Genomic DNA, 21041 nt, shown 5'->3' on the forward strand with positions numbered 1-21041 from the left:
CCAGACAGACAATCCGTCTTCATAAAACGGGAAACAGGTGGGTGGCTGGCTGGGGGGGGTGGGTGGGTTGGTTGGTTTGGTGGGGGGGTGGGTGGGAGGGGGGGTGGGTGGCTGGCTGGGGGGGGTGGGTGGGTTGGTTGGTTTGGTGGGGGGGTGGGTGGCTGGGGGGGTGGGTGGGTTGGTTGGTTTGGTGGGGGGGTGGGTGGGTGGGTGGGTTGGTGGGGGGTGGGTTTCTACAGGTTAAGACCTAGAGTTGGGAGTAATGATGTCACTACAATAAGTGAACTTGGACACACACACACACACACACACACACACACACACACACACACACACACACACACACACACACACACACACACCACTGTCCTCTCTCTAGTCTAGTGGAACCAACTTAATGTCTATTGACGGTCATGGTTGTCTAACAGTTTACCTACATACACGACCTGATTTCTAAACGGACAGTCCCCCCTTAACTTCCTCTGCTGCTCCCTCTGCTGGAGAAATAAATCATTACAGTCTAAAACATGGAGGGAGAACACAGTGGGAGAGGTGGGGTGAGCACTCTAGAGATGGGGGAGTCTGTAAGAGAGAAGGGACACAGGTGAGGCTGACGAGGTGAGGGGAGACTTCACAACAGGGAGCGAGAGAGACGGTTAGAGGAGGGGACAGGGTTGATGTGGGACACACCGGGACAGGGTTGATGTGGGACATACAGGGACAGGGTTGATGTGGGACATACAGGGACAGGGTTGATGTGGGACATACAGGGACAGGGTTGATGTGGGACATACAGGGACAGGGTTGATGTGGGACATACAGGGACCGGGTTGATGTGGGACATACAGGGACCGGGTTGATGTGGGACATACAGGGACAGGGTTGATGTGGGACATACAGGGACAGGGTTGATGTGGGACATACAGGGACAGGGTTGATGTGGGACATACAGGGACGGCTGGTTTGTCAGTGAGATCATCCCATTATCTCCAGACCTCTCAGAGACAAACAGTAACAGTCTGTACTCAGCCCGTCTGTACTCAGCCCGTCTGTACTCAGCCCGTCTGTACTCAGCCCGTCTGTACTCAGCCCGTCTGTACTCAGCCCGTCTGTACTCAGCCCGTCTGTACTCAGCCCGTCTGTACTCAGCCCGTCTGTACTCAGCCCGTCTGTACTCAGCCCGTCTGTACTCAGCCCGTCTGTACTCAGCCCGTCTGTACTCAGTCCGTCTGTACTCAGTCCGTCTGTACTCAGTCCGTCTGTACTCAGTCAGCCTGTACTCAGCCCGTCTGTACTCAGTCAGTCTGTACTCAGTCAGGTTGTTCCAGTAACAGTCTGTACTCAGTCAGTCTTTGTTCTCAGCCTCTCAGTCCATAGCAGGAGCTTCTTACAGGTCCTCCATGTATCCCAGGGTGCACTGCTGTCCTAAAAGGCTCTGTCTCTCTCTCCTCATGACACACCTGCTGCCCCTGCTTAGAGGTCCAGCTCATAGGCACAGGTGTGTGTGTGGCAGCAGGGGGGGGGGGGGGGGTTGTCGTTACTGGAATGTTCTGATGAGTTTGTGGGTTCTATAGCTGGTGGTCTCTCCCCTATGGAACACACACGGACAATTAGATAACCGCACACCCATTCTTACACACGTACAAATGTTAGATAATGTCTCACCTTGTCTGGCTCCATTATCAGACATCTCTAAAGAGCTGAGAGAGGGAGAGAGAAAGGAACGGGGGAGAGAGAGAGAGAGAGGGATAGAGGGAGACAGGGAAAGAGGATAGAGAGAGAGGGATAGAGAGAGAGGTATAGAGAGAGAGGGATTGAGAGAGGAAAAGGGGAGAGAGAGGGATAAAGAGAGACAGGGAGAGAAAGAGGGGGAGTAGAGAGAGCGAGGGGGTGGAGAGAGAGAGAGAGAGAGAGAGAGAGGGATTGAGAGAGGAAAAGGGGAGAGAGAGGGATAGAGAGAGACAGGGAGAGAAAGAGGGGGAGTAGAGAGAGCGAGGGGGTGGAGAGAGAGAGAGAGAGAGAGAGAGAGAGAGAGAGAGAGAGAGAGAGAAGGGGGTATAGGGAGAGATTAATTCCTTCAGACTGGCTGACATGAACTCTGTCATGTGTAATGGTGAGTGCTAACAGTCATGTCTAACACAGTCAGTGTTCTGTATGGATTCAACATCCTGTGCTCGCATTCAACCAGGACACAGACAAGCTTACGGCACGAAGAGACAACACAACAATATATGATCACTATACCCAACACACACACACCATCCAGCTGATAAGGAAAAAAAGCCCCATGCACAATTGTAGACTCCTGTGTGTGTGTGTGTGTGTGTGTGTGTGTGTGTGTGTGTGTGTGTGTGTGTGTGTGTGTGTGTGTGTGTGTGTGTGTGTGTGTGTGTGTGTGTGTGTGTGTGTGTGTGTGTGTAGGGATTGCGATGAGCGTAATCAGGGTTAATCAGAGTCCAGAGGTTATCCATCCTGACCCCAGGGTCGACTCCGCCCTCCTCCTGACCACACACGCACTGCATCATGGGACTCAGGACAGGGCTTGGAGTGGCTGTGTCAGCATGGAGGTCTCTGATAGGCCCACGACTGTGGATTGGCCCCTGTGATTGGAGGATTGACTCACGCCAAGCGGGTCGGCGGTGAAAGCTGCAACGCTGTTCCGCATCTCATTCTCGCTGCCGCGCAACGGAATCAACGCCACATTACCATGACGCGTATCCACCGGCAACGCACGGGTCACACGTGTTTGTACTGCATCCGCTGGCCACACGTTACCATCATACTGAGAGGGGGGGTAGAGAGTGAGGGGGGGGTAGAGAGAGAGGGGGGGGGGGGGGGGGTAGAGAGAGGGAGGTAGAGAGAGGGGGGGTAGAGAGTGAGGGGGGGGTAGAGAGAGGGGTTAGAGAGAGAGGGGGGTAGAGAGAGAGGGGGTAGAGAGAGAGGGGGGGCAGAGAGAGAGGGGGAGATGGTAGAGAGAGAGGGGGGGGTAGAGAGTGAGGGAGGGTAGAGAGAGGGGGGGGGGTAGAGAGTGAGGGGGGGTAGAGAGAGGGGGGGTAGAGAGGGGGGGTAGAGAGGGGGGGTAGAGAGTGAGGGGGGGTAGAGAGAGAGGGGGGGTAGAGAGAGGGGGGGTAGAGAGAGGGGGGGGTAGAGAGTGAGAAAGAACAGCGAGAGACAAAGAGAGAAAGAGAGCAAATTATACTCTGGCCTTATTTCCAAAAGGATCATAATAACCAGTGTGACAGACAGAACAGTGAATCATAATAACCAGTGAATCATAATAACCAGTGTGGCAGACAGAACAGTGAATCATAATAACCAGTGAATCATAATAACCAGTGTGACAGACAGAACAGTGAATCATAATAACCAGTGTGACAGACAGTACAGTGAATCATAATAACCAGTGTGACAGACAGAACAGTGAATCATAATAACCAGTGTGACAGACAGAACAGTGAATCATAATAACCAGTGTGACAGACAGTACAGTGAATCATAATAACCAGTGTGGCAGACAGAACAGAGAATCATAATAACCAGTGTGACAGACAGAGCAGTGAATCATAATAACCAGTGAATCATAATAACCAGTGTGACAGACAGAACAGTGAATCATAATAACCAGTGTGACAGACAGTACAGTGAATCATAATAACCAGTGTGACAGACAGAACAGTGAATCATAATAACCAGTGTGACAGACAGTACAGTGAATCATAATAACCAGTGTGACAGACAGAACAGTGAATCATAATAACCGGTGTGACAGACAGAACAGTGAATCATAATAACCAGTGTGACAGACAGAACAATGAATCATAATAACCAGTGTGACAGACAGAGCAGTGAATCATAATAACCAGTGAATCATAATAACCAGTGTGACAGACAGAACAGTGAATCATAATAACCAGTGTGACAGACAGAACAGTGAATCATAATAGCCAGTGTGGCAGACAGTACAGTGAATCATAATAACCAGTGTGACAGACACTACAGCGAATCATAATAACCAGTGAATCATAATAACCAGTGTGACAGACAGAACAGTGAATCATAATAACCAGTGTGACAGACAGAACAGTGAATCATAATAACCAGTGTGACAGACAGTACAGCGAATCATAATAACCAGTGTGACAGACAGTAGTATGTGTCCTCTCACCTGGATAGTGAGGAAGGTGGAGAACCACTCCCTCATCTCTGTCTGAGTGTCACAACACAGATACCTACAGAGTGAGAGAGAGAGATATGCAGAGGAGAGAGAGAGAGAGAGAGCGAGAGAGACAGGAGGAAGAGAGACAGAGAGGGTGGAAAGAGAGACAAAAGGGAGAGAGAGGAGGGTAAGAAAGATAGAAAGAAAACAGATGAGCTCCTGCATTTTTCAGCTTGTTTTTACAAAAAGATAGATTTAGATTTAGATAAACTTGGATTTTTCAGGAAGGACATATACTACCCTCTACAACATAACCTTCAGTCCAAATCAAAACGTCAATCCTACAACCTGATTTTGGATGGAATGACCTGGAAGGATTCCTACAACCAAAGATTCTTATTTCAAAGCTACAGAGCAAATGATCTGTCAAACAAACAACAGAAAGCTGAAGCCACCATCCAACCTGGAACTGAGTGAGTCATGTTTAGTCTGAAGTCCAACCTGGAACTGAGTGAGTCATGTTTAGTCTGAAGTCCAACCTGGAACTGAGTGAGTCATGTTTAGTCTGAAGTCCAACCTGGAACTGAGTGAGTCATGTTTAGTCTGAAGCAATCTTTTATTTTCAAAAGCCAAGGAGAAAAATATATTACAATGAAATATTTTACTTTATAAGGACTGAATGCTACCAGGCTTGATAGACAGAATGGATCCAACTTCAATTAGCACGGAGGTGTGAAGTGAGAGGTGTCAAAGCCCTTGAGCCCAACAATGGCAGCAGAGTTTCACAGTCTACCTCAACCAAATGCAGAGGCCTTTGAAGCCCCCTCCCGCTGTTCAGAAATAATTCAAATACCATACTCTCTGTATGTAAAAATTATAAGGAGCACAAAAAGAGCACACAATGAAGCTACTTGTGGAAAATTGGTGAGTTGGTGGTTGAAGATATCCCTCTAGTGGTGTGGGGGCTGTGCTTTGGCAAAGTGGGTGGGATTATATCCTGCCTGTTTGGCGCTTCCGGGGGTATCATCGGATGGGGCCACAGTGTCTCCCGACCCCTCCTGTCAATTCAATTCAAGGGGCTTTATTGGCATGGGAAACGTGTTCACATTGCCAAAGCAAGTGAGGTAGATAGAAAGGCTCCTGTCTCAGCCTCCAGTATTTATGCTGCAGGAGTTTGTGTCGGGTGGCTAGGGTCAGTCTGTTATATCTGGAGTATTTCTCCTGTTTTATCCGGCGTCTTGTGTGAATTTTAGTATGCTCTCTCTAATTCTCTCTCTCTTTCTCTCTCTCTCTCGGAGGACCTAAGCCCTAGGACCATGCCTCAGGACTACCTGGCCTGATGACTCCTTGTTGTCCCCAGTACACCTGGCCGTGCTGCTGCTCCAGTTTCAACTGTTCTGCCTGCGGCTATGGAACCTTGACCTGTTCACCGGACGTGCTACCTGTCCCAGACCTGTTGTTTTCAACTCTCTAGAGACAGCAGGAGCGGTAGAGATACTCTGAATGATCGGCTATGAAAAGCCAAATGACATTTACTCCTGAGGTGCTGACCTGTTGCACCCTCGACAACCACTGTGATTATTATTTGACCCTACTGGTCGTCTATGAACATTTGAACATCTTGGCCATGTTCTGTTATAATCTCCACCCGGTACAGTCAGAAGAGGACTGGCCACCCCTCATAGCCTGGTTCCTCTCTAGGTTTCTTCCTAGGTTCTGGCCTTCCTAGTTTTTCCTAGCCACCGTGCTTCTACACCTGCACTGCTTGCTGTTTGGGGGTTTAGGCTGGGTTTCTGTATAGCACTTTGATAAATCAGCTGATGTAAGAAGGGCTTTATAAATACATTTGATTTGAAAAATGTAAAAAACAACTCTGCTTCTCTGCCCAGCCTGGTAAGAGTGGTCAAAAGGTTGTTTAACATCCCCAGTAGCTCTGTAAGAGTGGTCAAAAGGTTGCTTAGTATCCCCAGTAGCTCTGTAAGAGTGGACAAAAGGTTCCTTAGCATCCCCAGTAGCTCTGTAAGAGTGGTCAAAAGGTTGTTTATCATCCCCAGTAGCTCTGTAAGAGTGGTCAAAAGGTTGTTTAACATCCCCAGTAGCTCTGTAAGAGTGGTCAAATGGTTGTTTAGCATCCCCAGTGGCTCTGTAAGAGAGGTCAAAAGCTTGTTTAGCATCCCCAGTAGCTCTGTAAGAGTGGAGAGGGTGTTAAACATCCCCAGTAGCTCTGTACGAGTGGAGAGGGTGTTTATCATCCCCAGTAGCTCTGTAAGAGAGGTCAAAAGGTTGTTTAGCATCCCCAGTAGCTCTGTAAGAGTGGAGAGGGTGTTAAACATCCCCAGTAGCTCTGTAAGAGTGGAGAGGGTGTTTAGCATCCCCAGTAGCTCTGTAAGAGTGGAGAGGGTGTTAAACATCCCCAGTAGCTCTGTAAGAGTGGAGAGGGTGTTTAACATCCCCAGTAGCTCTGTAAGAGTGGAGAGGGTGTTTAACATCCCCAGTAGCTCTGTAAGAGTGGAGAGGGTGTTTAACATCCCCAGTAGCTCTGTAAGAGTGGAGAGGGTGTTTAACATCCCCAGTAGCTCTGTAAGAGTGGAGAGGGTGTTTATCATCCCCAGTAGCTCTGTAAGAGTGGAGAGGGTGTTAAACATCCCCAGTAGCTCTGTAAGAGTGGAGAGGGTGTTAAACATCCCCAGTAGCTCTGTAAGAGTGGAGAGGGTGTTAAACATCCCCAGTATCTCTGTAAGAGTGGAGAGGGTGTTAAACATCCCCAGTATCTCTGTAAGAGTGGAGAGGGTGTTTAGCATCCCCAGTAGCTGTAAGAGTGGAGAGGGTGTTTATCATCCCCAGTAGCTCTGTAAGAGTGGTCAAAAGGGTGTTTAGCATCCCCAGTAGCTGTAAGAGTGGAGAGGGTGTTAAACATCCCCAGTAGCTGTAAGAGTGGAGAGGGTGTTTAGCATCCCCAGTAGCTCTGTAAGAGTGGAGAGGGTGTTAAACATCCCCAGTATCTCTGTAAGAGTGGAGAGGGTGTTTAGCATCCCCAGTAGCTCTGTAAGAGTGGAGAGGGTGTTTAGCATCCCCAGTAGCTCTGTAAGAGTGGAGAGGGTGTTTAGCATCCCCAGTATCTCTGTAAGAGTGGAGAGGGTGTTAAACATCCCCAGTAGCTCTGTAAGAGTGGAGAGGGTGTTTAGCATCCCCAGTAGCTCTGTAAGAGTGGAGAGGGTGTTAAACATCCCCAGTAGCTGTAAGAGTGGAGAGGGTGTTTAGCATCCCCAGTAGCTGTAAGAGTGGAGAGGGTGTTTAGCATCCCCAGTAGCTCTGTAAGAGTGGAGAGGGTGTTTATCATCCCCAGTAGCTCTGTAAGAGTGGAGAGGGTGTTAAACATCCCCAGTATCTCTGTAAGAGTGGAGAGGGTGTTAAACATCCCCAGTATCTCTGTAAGAGTGGAGAGGGTGTTAAACATCCCCAGTAGCTCTGTAAGAGTGGAGAGGGTGTTTAGCATCCCCAGTAGCTCTGTAAGAGTGGAGAGGGTGTTTAACATCCCCAGTAGCTCTGTAAGAGTGGAGAGGGTGTTTATCATCCCCAGTAGCTCTGTAAGAGTGGAGAGGGTGTTTATCATCCCCAGTAGCTCTGTAAGAGTGGAGAGGGTGTTTAACATCCCCAGTAGCTCTGTAAGAGTGGAGAGGGTGTTTAGCATCCCCAGTAGCTGTAAGAGTGGAGAGGGTGTTTATCATCCCCAGTAGCTCTGTAAGAGTGGAGAGGGTGTTTAGCATCCCCAGTAGCTCTGTAAGAGTGGAGAGGGTGTTAAACATCCCCAGTAGCTCTGTAAGAGTGGAGAGGGTGTTAAACATCCCCAGTATCTCTGTAAGAGTGGAGAGGGTGTTTATCATCCCCAGTAGCTCTGTAAGAGTGGAGAGGGTGTTTAACATCCCCAGTAGCTCTGTAAGAGTGGAGAGGGTGTTAAACATCCCCAGTAGCTCTGTAAGAGTGGAGAGGGTGTTTATCATCCCCAGTAGCTCTGTAAGAGTGGAGAGGGTGTTTAGCATCCCCAGTAGCTCTGTAAGAGTGGAGAGGGTGTTTAGCATCCCCAGTAGCTCTCTAAGAGTGGAGAGGGTGTTAAACATCCCCAGTATCTCTGTAAGAGTGGAGAGGGTGTTTATCATCCCCAGTATCTCTGTAAGAGTGGAGAGGGTGTTTAACATCCCCAGTAGCTCTGTAAGAGTGGAGAGGGTGTTTAACATCCCCAGTAGCTCTGTAAGAGTGGAGAGGGTGTTATCCGCTGCTGGCCGGCTCTCCAGGCACCAACGCGTGAGTCTGAAGCCATAGACTGGCCAAACTAGTGTTTCTAAAAATGAATTCAAAGGCACTAATAAGTCATTTTTCATTTCATTTGTATTTAATTCTAAGTAAGTCACAGCCTAATCACAGCCTGTATATAGACTATAATGATTTAATACAAGGTAATGTTATTTAAATACTGATATCTTAAAGTCCCTACCAGCCTAGTGTGTCACACTCGCTAATGCTCCACAATGTATTTCTTTGTAGGCTCTAGCCTTGAAATAATAGAAATAATATAGCCTGAATAATTAATTTCTGTTCCTTCTTAGTCTCCCTGTCTGGCTCCTGACCTATTTAGAGTGTTTATATGCTGTTTAATATGACATGTAGCCTTTCTGAAATGATGAGGGGTAGGAAAGGACTTGAGAGGTGCACAACCCTCCATGAGAGATGAGTGAGATTCCCAACTCTGCTCACATGCTCTACCTCCAACCTCCCCTCTCTCACACACCCGCACAAGCACACTAAGACACACACAGTGCCTGGCGATAGAACCCTGGCGATAGAACCCTGGGCGTCAACACTTTCTCTCCCCAACACTCTCCCTCTCTTTCTCTCCCTCTCTTTCTCTCCCTCTCTTTGTCTCCCCCACTCTTTCTCCACACACAAACACACTCCTTCTCTCCCTACCCTCTCTTTGTCTCTCTCAACTGCGTGACTTTTCTGCCTGTTGTTGCTAATGGCTTGACCCAACAGCACACAGGTGTGTGTGTGTGTGTGTGTGTGTGTGTGTGTGTGTGTGTGTGTGTGTGTGTGTGTGTGTGTGTGTGTGTGTGTGTGTGTGTGTGTGTGTGTGTGTGTGTGTGTGTGTGTGTGTGTGTGTGTGTGTGTATGCATGTGTACAAACACCTGCACTGCATCAGCCTCAGGCAAACCAGCATTAGTTGTAAGAACACTGTCATGTCATTCAAACAATGTCATTCAAACGTAATTTTTATTGTTTTATTTTTACTTTATTTTTTACTTTTATCTTTGACCATCATTCTATCTCCCGCAAAGAATCTCCATTCCCACTTGTCTCCAATTCCACATACCAACCCTCAGCTTCCCTCAGCCCATCCCATCTATCTCTGCTGGCCACCCACTTCGTGTTTCTACACAACACATATCTTTCAACTATGCTATGATGTTTAAAATACAATTTAAATGTATCTAATCGAATAGAATATACAGATTGCGTGTTGAAGATAAATACTTTTACAAAGAGTATTAGTATATTAGTAATTGACTGACCCGGTCTCTCCAGATCTCCTAACAGTACTACTTCTAGGGTCAATTTTAGATCAATGCTATGCATTTTCAGCCATTCCTGAACCTGAGACCAGAAACTGGCTACCTGAGGGCAATACCAAAACAAATGGTCTATTGATTCTGTATCCTCACAACAAAATCTACAGAGCTTCGATGATTTTATGCCCCAAATATTCAACATTTTGTTGGTGGCAAGAATATCTATATAATAATTTTAGCTGAAAAGCACGAAGTCTTGAATCTTGCGTTGTTTTATATATCAACTCATACACCCTGTACCATGGAATCGGTACATCAAAAATCTCTTCCCAACTATTTTGCAATCTGTATGGCACAGTTGTCAACATCCTGGTCCTCAAATGAAACTGGTATTTATGCTATTTTTATTCCTCCTCCATTTTGATCCTTAATATTGGGCAGACAGACCAGTTCCCTACCTCCTCCTGCTACCACCCACCTCCTCCATTTTGATCCTTTATATTGGGCAGACAGACCAGTTCCCTTCCTTCTCCATTTTGATCCTTTATATTGGGCAGACAGACCAGTTCCCTACCTCCTCCATTTTGATCCTTTATATTGGGCAGACAGACCAGTTCCCTACCTCCTCCAGCTGCCACCTGCCTCCTCCATTTTGATCCTTTATATTGGGCAGACAGACCAGTTCCCTACCTCCTCCTGCTGCCATCTGCCTCCTCCATTTTGATCCTTTATATTGGGCAGACAGACCAGTTCCCTACCTCCTCCAGCTGCCACCCGCCTCTTCCATTTTGATCCTTTATATTGGGCAGACAGACCAGTTCCCTACCTCCTCCATTTTGATCCTTTATATTGGGCAGACAGACCAGTTCCCTACCTCCTCCTGCTGCCACCTACCTCCTCCATTTTGATCCTTTATATTGGGCAGACAGACCAGTTCCCTGCCTCCTCCATTTTGATCCTTTATATTGGGCAGACAGACCAGTTCCCTACCTCCTCCTGCTGCCACCTGCCTCCTCCATTTTGATCCTTTATATTGGGCAGACAGACCAGTTCCCTACCTCCTCCTGCTGCCACCTGCCTCCTCCATTTTGATCCTTTATATTGGGCAGACAGACCAGTTCCCTACCTCCTCCTGCTGCCACCTGCCTCCTCCATTTTGATCCTTTATATTGGGCAGACAGACCAGTTCCCTACCTCCTCCTGCTGCCACCTGCCTCCTCCATTTTGATCCTTTATATTGGGCAGACAGACCAGTTCCATTCCTCCTCTATTTTGATCCTTTATATTGGGCAGACAGACAAGTTCCATTCCTCCTCTATTTTGATCCTTTATATTGGGCAGACAGACCAATTCCCTACCTCCTCCATTTTGATCCTTTATATTGGGCAGACAGACCAGTTCCCTTCCTCCTCCAGCTGCCACCTGCCTCCTCCATTTTTGGGGCAATGCTGTAATCAATTGGTTGTACTCTTGAATTTACCTTCCCGTAAATTTCTGATAACTCCATGAAGGACAAAACTCTACCATTACAATTTACTATATAATTTAAGAACAAAATACCCTTTTCAAACATATTTCCCAAAAATACAGGTATTTTATCAACCAGCACATTTGAGTTCAGCCATAATATTTGTTCTATCTTTTCAGGGAGATGGAATTGTAGCCTTCATCCTCTTTCTATCACGTATCATACCCCCACTGCTGACATCATACCCCCACTACAGACATCATACCCCCACTGCTGACATCATACCCCCACTGCTGACATCATACCCCCACTACAGACATCATACCCCCACTACAGACATCATACCCCCACTGCTAACATCATACCCCCACTGCTAACATCATACCCCCACTGCTGACATCATACCCCCACTGCTGACATCATACCCCCACTGCTGACATCATACCCCCACTGCTGACATCATACCCCCACTGCTGACATCATACCCCCACTGCTGACATCATACCCCCACTGCTGACATCATACCCCCACTGCTAATATCATACCCCCACTGCTGATATCATACCCCCAGGACACACACAGGCACAGGACACACAGGCACAGGACACACAGGCACAGGACACACAGGCACAGGACACACACAGGCACAGGACACACAGACACACACAGGCACAGGACACACAGACACACACAGGCACAGGACACACAGACACACACAGGCACAGGACACACAGGCACAGGACACACACAGACACACACAGGCACAGGACACGCAGACACACACAGGCACAGGACACACACATTCAGGGACTCACCATTGCTGCCTCTCTGGCTTCTCCTGTTTTTCACTTCCATTGATCACAGTCAGACCCCAACTACAGAGAGAGAGATAGGAGACATCACAGTCAGACCCCAACTACAGAGAGAGACATAGGAGACATCACAGTCAGACCCCAACTACAGAGAGAGAGATAGGAGACATCACAGTCAGACCCCAACTACAGAGAGAGACATAGGAGACATCACAGTCAGACCCCAGGGGACATAGGAGATAGGGGACATGCAGAAGGAGAGGTGTTCTGACCAGTTGGGTGGTCATGGGACAGACAGGAGGAGAGGACAGAGAGGTGTTCTGACCAGTTGGGTGGTCATGGGACAGGCAGGAGGAGAGGACAGAGAGGTGTTCTGACCAGGCAGGAGGAGAGGACAGAGAGGTTTGTTCTGACCAGGCAGGAGGAGAGGACAGAGAGGTGTTCTGACCAAGCAGGAGGAGAGGACAGAGAGGTGTTCTGACCAGGCAGGAGGAGAGGACAGAGAGGTGTTCTGACCAAGCAGGAGGAGAGGAGAGAGAGGTGTTCTGACCAGGCAGGAGGTGAGGACAGAGAGGTGTCCTGACCAGGCGGGAGGAGAGGACATAGAGGTGTTCTGACCAAGCAGGAGGTGAGGACAGAGAGGTGTGTTCTGACCAGGCAGGAGAAGAAGACAGAGAGGTGTGTTCTGACCAGGTGGGTGGTCGTAGTTTCTTCTTGATGCCTAGATAGACCCTCAGATTCTTCACCTGCCACTCCCTCTCTGGACGATTACTCTACAGGGACACAAAACAGACAGATTAGATGTTTGTTTGTTTGTTTGTGTTTGTGTTTGTGTGTGTGTGTGTGTGTGTGTGTGTGTGTGTGTGTGTGTGTGTGTGTGTGTGTGTGTGTGTGTGTGTGTGTGTGTGTGTGTGTGGGTGTGTGTGTGTGTGGGTGGGTGGGTGTGGGTGTGGGTGTGGGTGTGGGTGTGGGTGGTGTGTCTTACCCGCACTTCCTTGTACATCCTGAGGGAGACCGTGCTGAGGATGAAGTAGCGGTCGTGGAAGCTGCCGGTATTCAGTCCCAATCCCAGAATGCTCCTCTCCTCCCGGAACTTCACCATCCCGTGCTTGGACACATCCACTTTACTGGCTATGGGGGGACGGAATGTACCAAATCAGAAACAGTATAGGGGTAATAGCAGAGCTGAGAAGTCAATTAAATTGTGTGTGTGCGTGTGTGTGTGTGTGTGTCCTGAGAACGTTGATATATGTCTTTAGTTTTCAATGGGAGCGAACAGACTGTTTTTCTAGCACAGCCTGGAATATGGTGACCGTACGTACATACCCCAACCAGAAGCCATGGATTACAGGCTAAAGGGTAGAGCTGCCGCTTTCAAGGAGCGGGACTCTAACCCGGAGGCTTATAAGAAATCCCACTATGCCCTCCGACGAACCATCAAACAAGCAAAGCGTCAATACAGGACTAAGATCGAGTCGTACTACACCGGTTCTGATGCTCGTCAGATGTGGCAGGGCCTGTAAACCATTACAGACTACAAAGGAAGCACAGCCAAGAGCTGCCCAGTGACACGAGCCTACCAGACGAGCTACACTAATTCTATGCTCGATTCGAGGCAAATAACACTGAAACATACATGAGAGCACAAGCTGTTCTGGAAGACTTGTGTGATCCCTCTCCCCACAGCCGATGTAAGTAAGACCTTTAGACAGGTCAACATTCACAAGGCCGCAGGGCCAGACGGATTACCAGGACGTGTACTGTGAGCATACGCTGACCACCCCAACAGATCCACAGATGATGCAGTATCTATTGCACTCCACACTGCCCTTTCCCACCTGGACAAAAGGAACACCTATGTGAGAATGCTATTCATTGACTACAGCTCAGCGTTCAACACCGTAGCGCCCTCAAAGCTCATCAATAAGCTAAGGACCCTGGGACCAAACACCTCCCTCTGCAACTGGATCCTGGACTTCCTGACCGGCCGCCCCAAGGTGGTAAGGGTAGGTAACAACACATCCGCCACGCTGATCCGCAACATGGGGGCCCCTCAGGGGTGTGTGCTCAGCCCCCTCCTATACTCCTTGTTCACTCATGACTGAATGGCCAGGCACGACTCCAACACCATCATTAAGTTTGCCGACGACACAACAGTGGTAGGCCTGATCACCGACAAGACACCCTATAGGGAGGTCGTCAGAGACCTGGCCAAATGAGATGATTGTGGACTGTGGAAAAAGAGGACCGAGCATGCCCCCATTCTCATCGACGGGCTGCAGTGGAGCAGGTTGAGAGCTTCAAGTTCCTTGGTGTCCACATCACCAACAAACTAACATGGTCCATGCACACCATGACGGTCGTGAAGCGGGCACGACAAAACCTCAGGAGACTTAAAAGATTTGGCATGGGTCCTCAGATCCTCAAAAGGTTCTACAGCTGCACCATTGAGAGCATCCTGACGGGTTGCATCACTGCCTGGTACGGCAACTGCTCGGCCTCCGACCGCAAGGCACTACAGAGGGTAGTGCGTACAGCCCAGTACATCACTGGGGCCAAGCTTCCTGCCATCCAGGACATCTATACCAGGGGAAGGTCTTAAACATTTTCAAAGACTCTTGCCACCCAAGTCATAAACTGTTCTCTCTGCTACCACACGGCAAGCGGTACCGGAGCGCCAAGTCTTGGTTCAAGAGGCTTCTAAACAGCCTCTACCCCCAAGCCATAAGACTCCTGAACATCTAGTCAAAAGGCTACCCAGACTATTTGCATTGCCCCCACTCCCCCCCTCCCCACCACTCTCTGTTGTCATCTATGCATAGTCACTTTAATAACTCTACCTACATGTACATAGTACCTCAACTAACCGGTGCCCCCGCACACTGACTCTGTACCAGCACCCCCCTGTATATACTCTCCCTATTGTTATTTTACTGCTGCTTTTTAATTACTTGTTACTTTTATCTCTTATTTTTATCCGTATTTTTTGAAACTGCATTGTTGGTTAGGGGCTCGTAAGTAAGCATTTCACTGTAAGGTCTACACCTGTTGTATTCAGCATTTCACTGTAAGGTCTACACCTGTTGTATTCAGCATTTCACTGTAAGGTCTACACCTGTTGTATTCAGCATTTCACTGTAAGGTCTACACCTGTTGTATTCAGCATTTCACTGTAAGGTCTACACCTGTTGTATTCAGCATGTCACTGTAAGGTCTACACCTGTTGTATTCAGCATTTCACTGTAAGGTCTACACCTGTTGTATTCAGCATTTCCCTGTAAGGTCTACACCTGTTGTATTCAGCATTTCACTGTAAGGTCTACTACACCTGTTGTATTCAGCATTTCACTGTAAGGTCTACTACACCTGTTGTATTCAGCATTTCACTGTAAGGTCTACACCTGTTGTATTCAGCATTTCACTGTAAGGTCTACACCTGTTGTATTCAGCATTTCACTGTAAGGTCTACACCTGTTGTATTCCGCATTTCACTGTAAGGTCTACACCTGTTGTATTCAGCATTTCACTGTAAGGTCTACTACACCTGTTGTATTCAGCATTTCACTGTAAGGTCTACACCTGTTGTATTCAGCATTTCACAGTAAGGTCTACACCTGTTGTATTCAGCATTTCACTGTAAGGTCTACTACACCTGTTGTATTCCGCATTTCACTGTAAGGTCTACACCTGTTGTATTCAGCATTTCACAGTAAGGTCTACACCTGTTGTATTCAGCATTTCACTGTAAGGTCTACTACACCTGTTGTATTCAGCATTTCACTGTAAGGTCTACACCTGTTGTATTCAGCACATGTGACTAATACAATTTGATTTGAACTGGTTCGGCTCGGAGCAGAAGGGTGCTGCTCGGAGCAGAAGGGTGCTTCTAGGAGCAGAAGGGTGCTGCTCGGAGCAGAAGGGTGCTGCTCGGAGCAGAAGGGTGCTGCTCGGAGCAGAAGGGTGCTGCTCGGAGCAGAAGGGTGCTGCTCGGAGCAGAAGGGTGCTGCTCGGAGCAGAAGGGTGCTGCTCGGAGCAGAAGGGTGCTGCTCGGAGCAGAAGGGTGCTGCTCGGAGCAGAAGGGTGCTTCTCGGAGCAGAAGTGTGCTGCTTAGACCCCTCCACAGTTCACAATTCTCAGGCAAAACATGACAATACTTGTTGATAGCTGATGGAAACAGTGCATGTTTTAGCCCAAACCATAACCACTCAGAAAGATGTTTCTGTTTGAACCCGGTAACCAGGGGGTATGTCTGGTTGGTGGGTTGGTGTGTGTGTGTGTGTGTGTGTGTGTGTGTACCCAGGTAGATGCGTATGGCCTCCATGGCGAGATGTTTTTTGACCAGCAAGTGGGAGTCGGTACCCAGTGAATGGATGATGGGTAACACACGCTCCAGATGATGCAACGGACGCTCTGAGAGAGAGAGAGGGGAAAAAAAGCCTCAAAATCAGCATCACCCCTCCATAGCACTACCATTCTCTCTCTCTCTCTCTCTCTCTCTCTCTCTCCCCCCCCCCCCCACCCCCCCCCCCCCCACCCCCCCCCCCCCCCCTCCTTCTTCTTCTTCTGGCTGACCTCCAATCTCTCTCCACTCACCCATCTCCTCCTTCTGGCTGATCTCCCATCTCTCTCCACTCACCCGTCTCCTCCTTCTGGCTGATCTCCCATCTCTCTCCACTCACCCGTCTCCTCCTTCTGGCTGATCTCCCATCTCTCTCCACTCACCCATCTCCTCCTTCTGGCTGATCTCCCATCTCTCTCCACTCACCCGTCTCCTCCTTCTGGCTGATCTCCCATCTCTCTCCACTCACCCATCTCCTCCTTCTGGCTGATCTCCCATCTCTCTCCACTCACCCATCTCCTCCTTCTGGCTGATCTCCCATCTCTCTCCACTCACCCATCTCCTCCTTCTGGCTGATCTCCCATCTCTCTCCACTCACCCATCTCCTCCTTCTGGCTGATCTCCCATCTCTCTCCACTCACCCGTCTCCTCCTTCTGGCTGATCTCCCATCTCTCTCCACTCACCCGTCTCCTCCTTCTGGCTGACCTCCCATCTCTCTCCACTCACCCATCTCCTCCTTCTGGCTGACCTCCCATCTCTCTCCACTCACCCATCTCCTCCTTCTGGCTGACCTCCCATCTCTCTCCACTCACCCATCTCCTCCTTCTGGCTGACCTCCCATCTCCCTCTCCACTCACCCATCTCCTCCTTCTGGCTGACCTCCCATCTCCCTCTCCACTCACCCATCTCCTCCTTCTGGCTGACCTCCCAGCAGCTCCAGTAGTCTTTCTCTCTGACCTGGATCTTCCGCCGGTCCAGAATCTCACAGGTCAGCTCTGCTGCCGTCATAGAACCAGGGATCTGGAGGGGAGAGCAGTGGAGGGAGTGAGATTCATGACCGCTTCTTACTCTCTTTATGTCCCTATCATGATAAAGGTGAGATCATAAGGGGTTAGGTAAGGTCAGAGGTGAGAGGTCACCTTGACATGCTGCTCTGCCGTCTCCTTCCACTCCTCCAGGTACACTGTACAGATGAAGTCACCTGCTGACCCCGACGCCTGCACAACACACACACACACACACACACACACACACACACACACACACACACACACACACACACACACACACACACACACACACACACACACACACACACACACACACACACACACACACACACAAGCAAATTCAAGTAGTGTTAAAGCACATTCGGTTACTGCAGAACACTGTATGATATAAGAAGATAGTGTGACTCACAGAAGCCTTGGTGTTAAGGTGTGTGTGTGAGTACTGTATTACTCACAGAAGCCTTGGTGTTTAGGAGGTGTGTGAGTACTGTATTACTCACAGAAGCCTTGGTGTTGAGGAGGTGTGTGTGAGTACTGTATTACTCACAGAAGCCTTGGTGTTGAGGAGGTGTGTGTGAGTACTGTATTACTCACAGAAGCCTTGGTGTTGAGGTGTGTGTGTGAGTACTGTATTACTCACAGAAGCCTTGGTGTTGAGGAGGTGTGTGAGTACTGTAATACTCACAGGGACGCTGGAGTTGTGGTTCAACTTCTCTCGGACTTTAATAATGGCCGTGATCTCATCTAGCTGCCTTTTCAGCTGCTGCTCATCCACCTGAAACGCAAAACAACCACACGGTCAACCACCCACAGTCAACCACCCACGGTCAACCACCCACGGTCAACCACACACGGTCAACCACCCACGGTCAACCACACACGGCCAACCACACACGGCCAACCACCCACGGCCAACCACCCACGGTCAACCAACCACGGTCAACCACCTACAGTCAACCCCCCACGGTCAACCACCTACAGTCAACCACCTACAGTCAACCACCCATGGTCAACCACCCATGGTCAACCACCCACTGTCAACCACCCACGGTCAACCACCCACGGTCAACCACCCACGGTAAACCACCCACAGTCAACCACCCACAGTCAACCACAAGGTCAACCACATGACAAAACAACATGATCGTATTTTTGGATCCTCTGGAAGGAGAAGAGACACGGTCTGGTACCTGTCACCATGACAGCCTTGAGTTGGGGAGGAGTGAGCACTTTGGGGCAGAGGTCAGGTCAGATGAAGTGAGGTAGAACAGATATCACTAAGGTTCTGCCTAGCAACAGAGATGCATTGGCTGTTCGGCCGTGGAGGAGGAGCCTCAGCCTCGGGGGAAAGGGTCCAATATCAGTGCTTGTGTGAAATGTTTTTTCATCTGAATTACAGCTGTAACGACCCTCTGGGAAGAATTCAACTTGGTGAAGCTTCTCTAGTGTCCGTGACTTATTTACTCTGAACAACTAGAACCTGACAGTGTAGCCGGTATAACTACTCACTCCATGGTTGAAACGTCATTGACCAGCTCACACTGTAGTCACCCCCCTACCAAACACTGTAGTCACCCCCCTACCAAACACTGTAGTCACCCCCTACCAAACACTGTAGTCACCCCCTACCAAACACTGTAGTCACCCCCCTACCAAACACTGTAGTCACCCCCCTACCAAACACTGTAGTCACCCCCTACCAAACACTGTAGTCACCCCCCTACCAAACACTGTAGTCACCCCCCTACCAAACACTGTAGTCACCCCCCTACCAAACACTGTAGTCACCCCCCTACCAAACACTGTAGTCACCCCCCTACCAAACACTGTAGTCACCCCCCCTACCAAACACTGTAGTCACCCCCCTACCAAACACTGTAGTCACCCCCCTACCAAACACTGTAGTCACCCCCCTACCAAACACTGTAGTCATACCACTACTAAACACTAGTCACCCCCCTACCAAACACTGTAGTCACCCCCAACCAAACACTGTAGTCACAACCCTACCAAACACTGTAGTCACCCCCCTACCAAACACTGTAGTCACCCCACTACTAATCACTGTAGTCACCCCACTACCAATCACTGTAGTCACCCCACTACTAATCACTGTAGTCACCCCACTACCAATCACTGTAGTCACCCCACTACTAATCACTGTAGTCATACCACTACCAAACACCAGAGGGCAGAAGAGAGCTAGTGCCTAAACTCAAAGATGACAGAATGCCGTGGGGTTTCCACTATGTACAGATCTAGGATCACCTTCCTCTACCTCAATCTTAGATCAGCGTCTATGGGCAATAATGCACTATTACATTTAAATGTAAGTCATTTAGCAGACGCTCTTATCCAGAGAGACTTACAGGAGAAATTAGGGTTAAGTGCCTTGCTCAAGGGCACATCAACAGTTTGTTCACCTTGTCGGACTCAGGGATTCAAACCAGCGACTTTTCGGTTACAGGCTCAACGCGCTTAACTGCTAGGCTACCTGCCGCCTCTGAGGTTAGGGGTCAGGGGTTAGAGCTAACAGGGTCTCTGACCTCAAAGACGTCCGTGTAGTGCTCTATGAGGTCAGGGGTCAGGGGTTAGAGCTAACAGGGTCTCTGACCTCAAAGACGTCCGTGTAGTGCTCTATGAGGTCAGGGGTCAGGGGTTAGAGCTAACAGGGTCTCTGACCTCAAAGACGTCCGTGTAGTGCTCTATGAGGTCAGGGGTCAGGGGTTAGAGCTAACAGGGTCTCTGACCTCAAAGACGTCCGTGTAGTGCTCTATGAGGTTAGGGGTCAGGGGTTAGAGCTAACAGGGTCTCTGACCTCAAAGACGTCCGTGTAGTGCTCTATGAGGTTAGGGGTTAGAGCTAACAGTGTCTCTGACCTCAAAGACGTCCGTGTAGTGCTCTATGAGGTCAGGGGTCAGGGGTTAGAGCTAACCTCAAAGACGTCCGTGTAGTGCTCTATGAGTTCCTCTACGACGAGGCCAGCTGTGAAGTCCTTCCCGTCGGTCTGGAACAGTGTTGGGCCAAATACTATAGCCAGGTTATGGACATTCATCTGGTTCAGCTCTGCAAACCGCTGCACACTGTGGACAACACACACACCGTTACACTCTGAGCTGAGGGGTGTGCGTGAGGGTGCGTGCGTTGGGGTGCGTGCGTGCGTTTGGGTGCGTGCGTGCGTGTGTGCGTGCGTGCGTGAGGGTGTGTGCGTGAGGGTGCGTGCGTGTCTCACCAGTAGAGGTGGTTGACCAGGGCTCGTAACGTGGCCTTGTTGACTCTGGGCAGGCGGCTCAGCAGCAGCTGATACTGAGAGATCTTGCTGCTCTCCTCTGGGATCACTGACAGACAACACACACACACACAGCAAAACATGTTTTACTCAGTTAGGTCACGTTTGGTTCCTAGTGAATACACCCCTGCTATATAGTACCTCACCCCTATTTTAGGCTGAGTGTAGGGTGTTGGGGTTAGAGTGCAGGGTGTACGGTGTTGGGGTTAAGGTGTAGGGAGTTAGGGGTAGCGGTTAGGGTGTAGGGGTTAGGGTGTAAGGGTAGAGGTTAGGGTGTTGGGGTTAGGGTGTTGGGGTTAAGGTGTTGGGGTTAGGGTTAGGGTGTAAGGGTAGAGGTAAGGGTGTTGGGGTTAGGGTGTAAGGGTAGAGGTTAGGGTGTTGGGGTTAGGGTGTAAGGGTAG

The 21041-nt window shown here is 49.3% G+C and overlaps 1 protein-coding gene across 3 annotated transcripts in view; it reads right to left on the minus strand.

The window, feature by feature from the left end:
- Positions 1 to 210: 210 nt before the first annotated feature.
- Positions 211 to 21041, minus strand: part of LOC129831705 (arf-GAP with Rho-GAP domain, ANK repeat and PH domain-containing protein 1-like) — an 84895-nt gene continuing 64064 nt past the window's right edge. The window contains exons 22-34 of one of the 3 annotated variants that reach the window (XM_055895086.1): positions 20584 to 20689; positions 20287 to 20434; positions 18037 to 18126; positions 17481 to 17558; positions 17244 to 17361; positions 16298 to 16411; positions 12987 to 13132; positions 12656 to 12774; positions 12005 to 12064; positions 4166 to 4229; positions 2707 to 2782; positions 1666 to 1700; positions 211 to 1589 (exon numbers count right to left, since the gene is read on the minus strand). In XM_055895086.1, coding sequence (XP_055751061.1) covers positions 1693 to 1700; positions 2707 to 2782; positions 4166 to 4229; positions 12005 to 12064; positions 12656 to 12774; positions 12987 to 13132; positions 16298 to 16411; positions 17244 to 17361; positions 17481 to 17558; positions 18037 to 18126; positions 20287 to 20434; positions 20584 to 20689 — 1127 coding nt within the window. In that variant the 3' untranslated portion in view covers positions 211 to 1589; positions 1666 to 1692. Of the gene's footprint in view, positions 1590 to 1665; positions 1701 to 2623; positions 2783 to 4165; positions 4230 to 12004; positions 12065 to 12655; positions 12775 to 12986; positions 13133 to 16297; positions 16412 to 17243; positions 17362 to 17480; positions 17559 to 18036; positions 18127 to 20286; positions 20435 to 20583; positions 20690 to 21041 lie in introns of all 3 variants that reach the window. The other 2 variants (XM_055895084.1, XM_055895085.1) reach the window with 2 other exon arrangements.

This window comes from Salvelinus fontinalis, chromosome 33, assembly GCF_029448725.1.
Source record: "Salvelinus fontinalis isolate EN_2023a chromosome 33, ASM2944872v1, whole genome shotgun sequence".
Lineage (NCBI taxonomy): Eukaryota > Metazoa > Chordata > Actinopteri > Salmoniformes > Salmonidae > Salvelinus > Salvelinus fontinalis.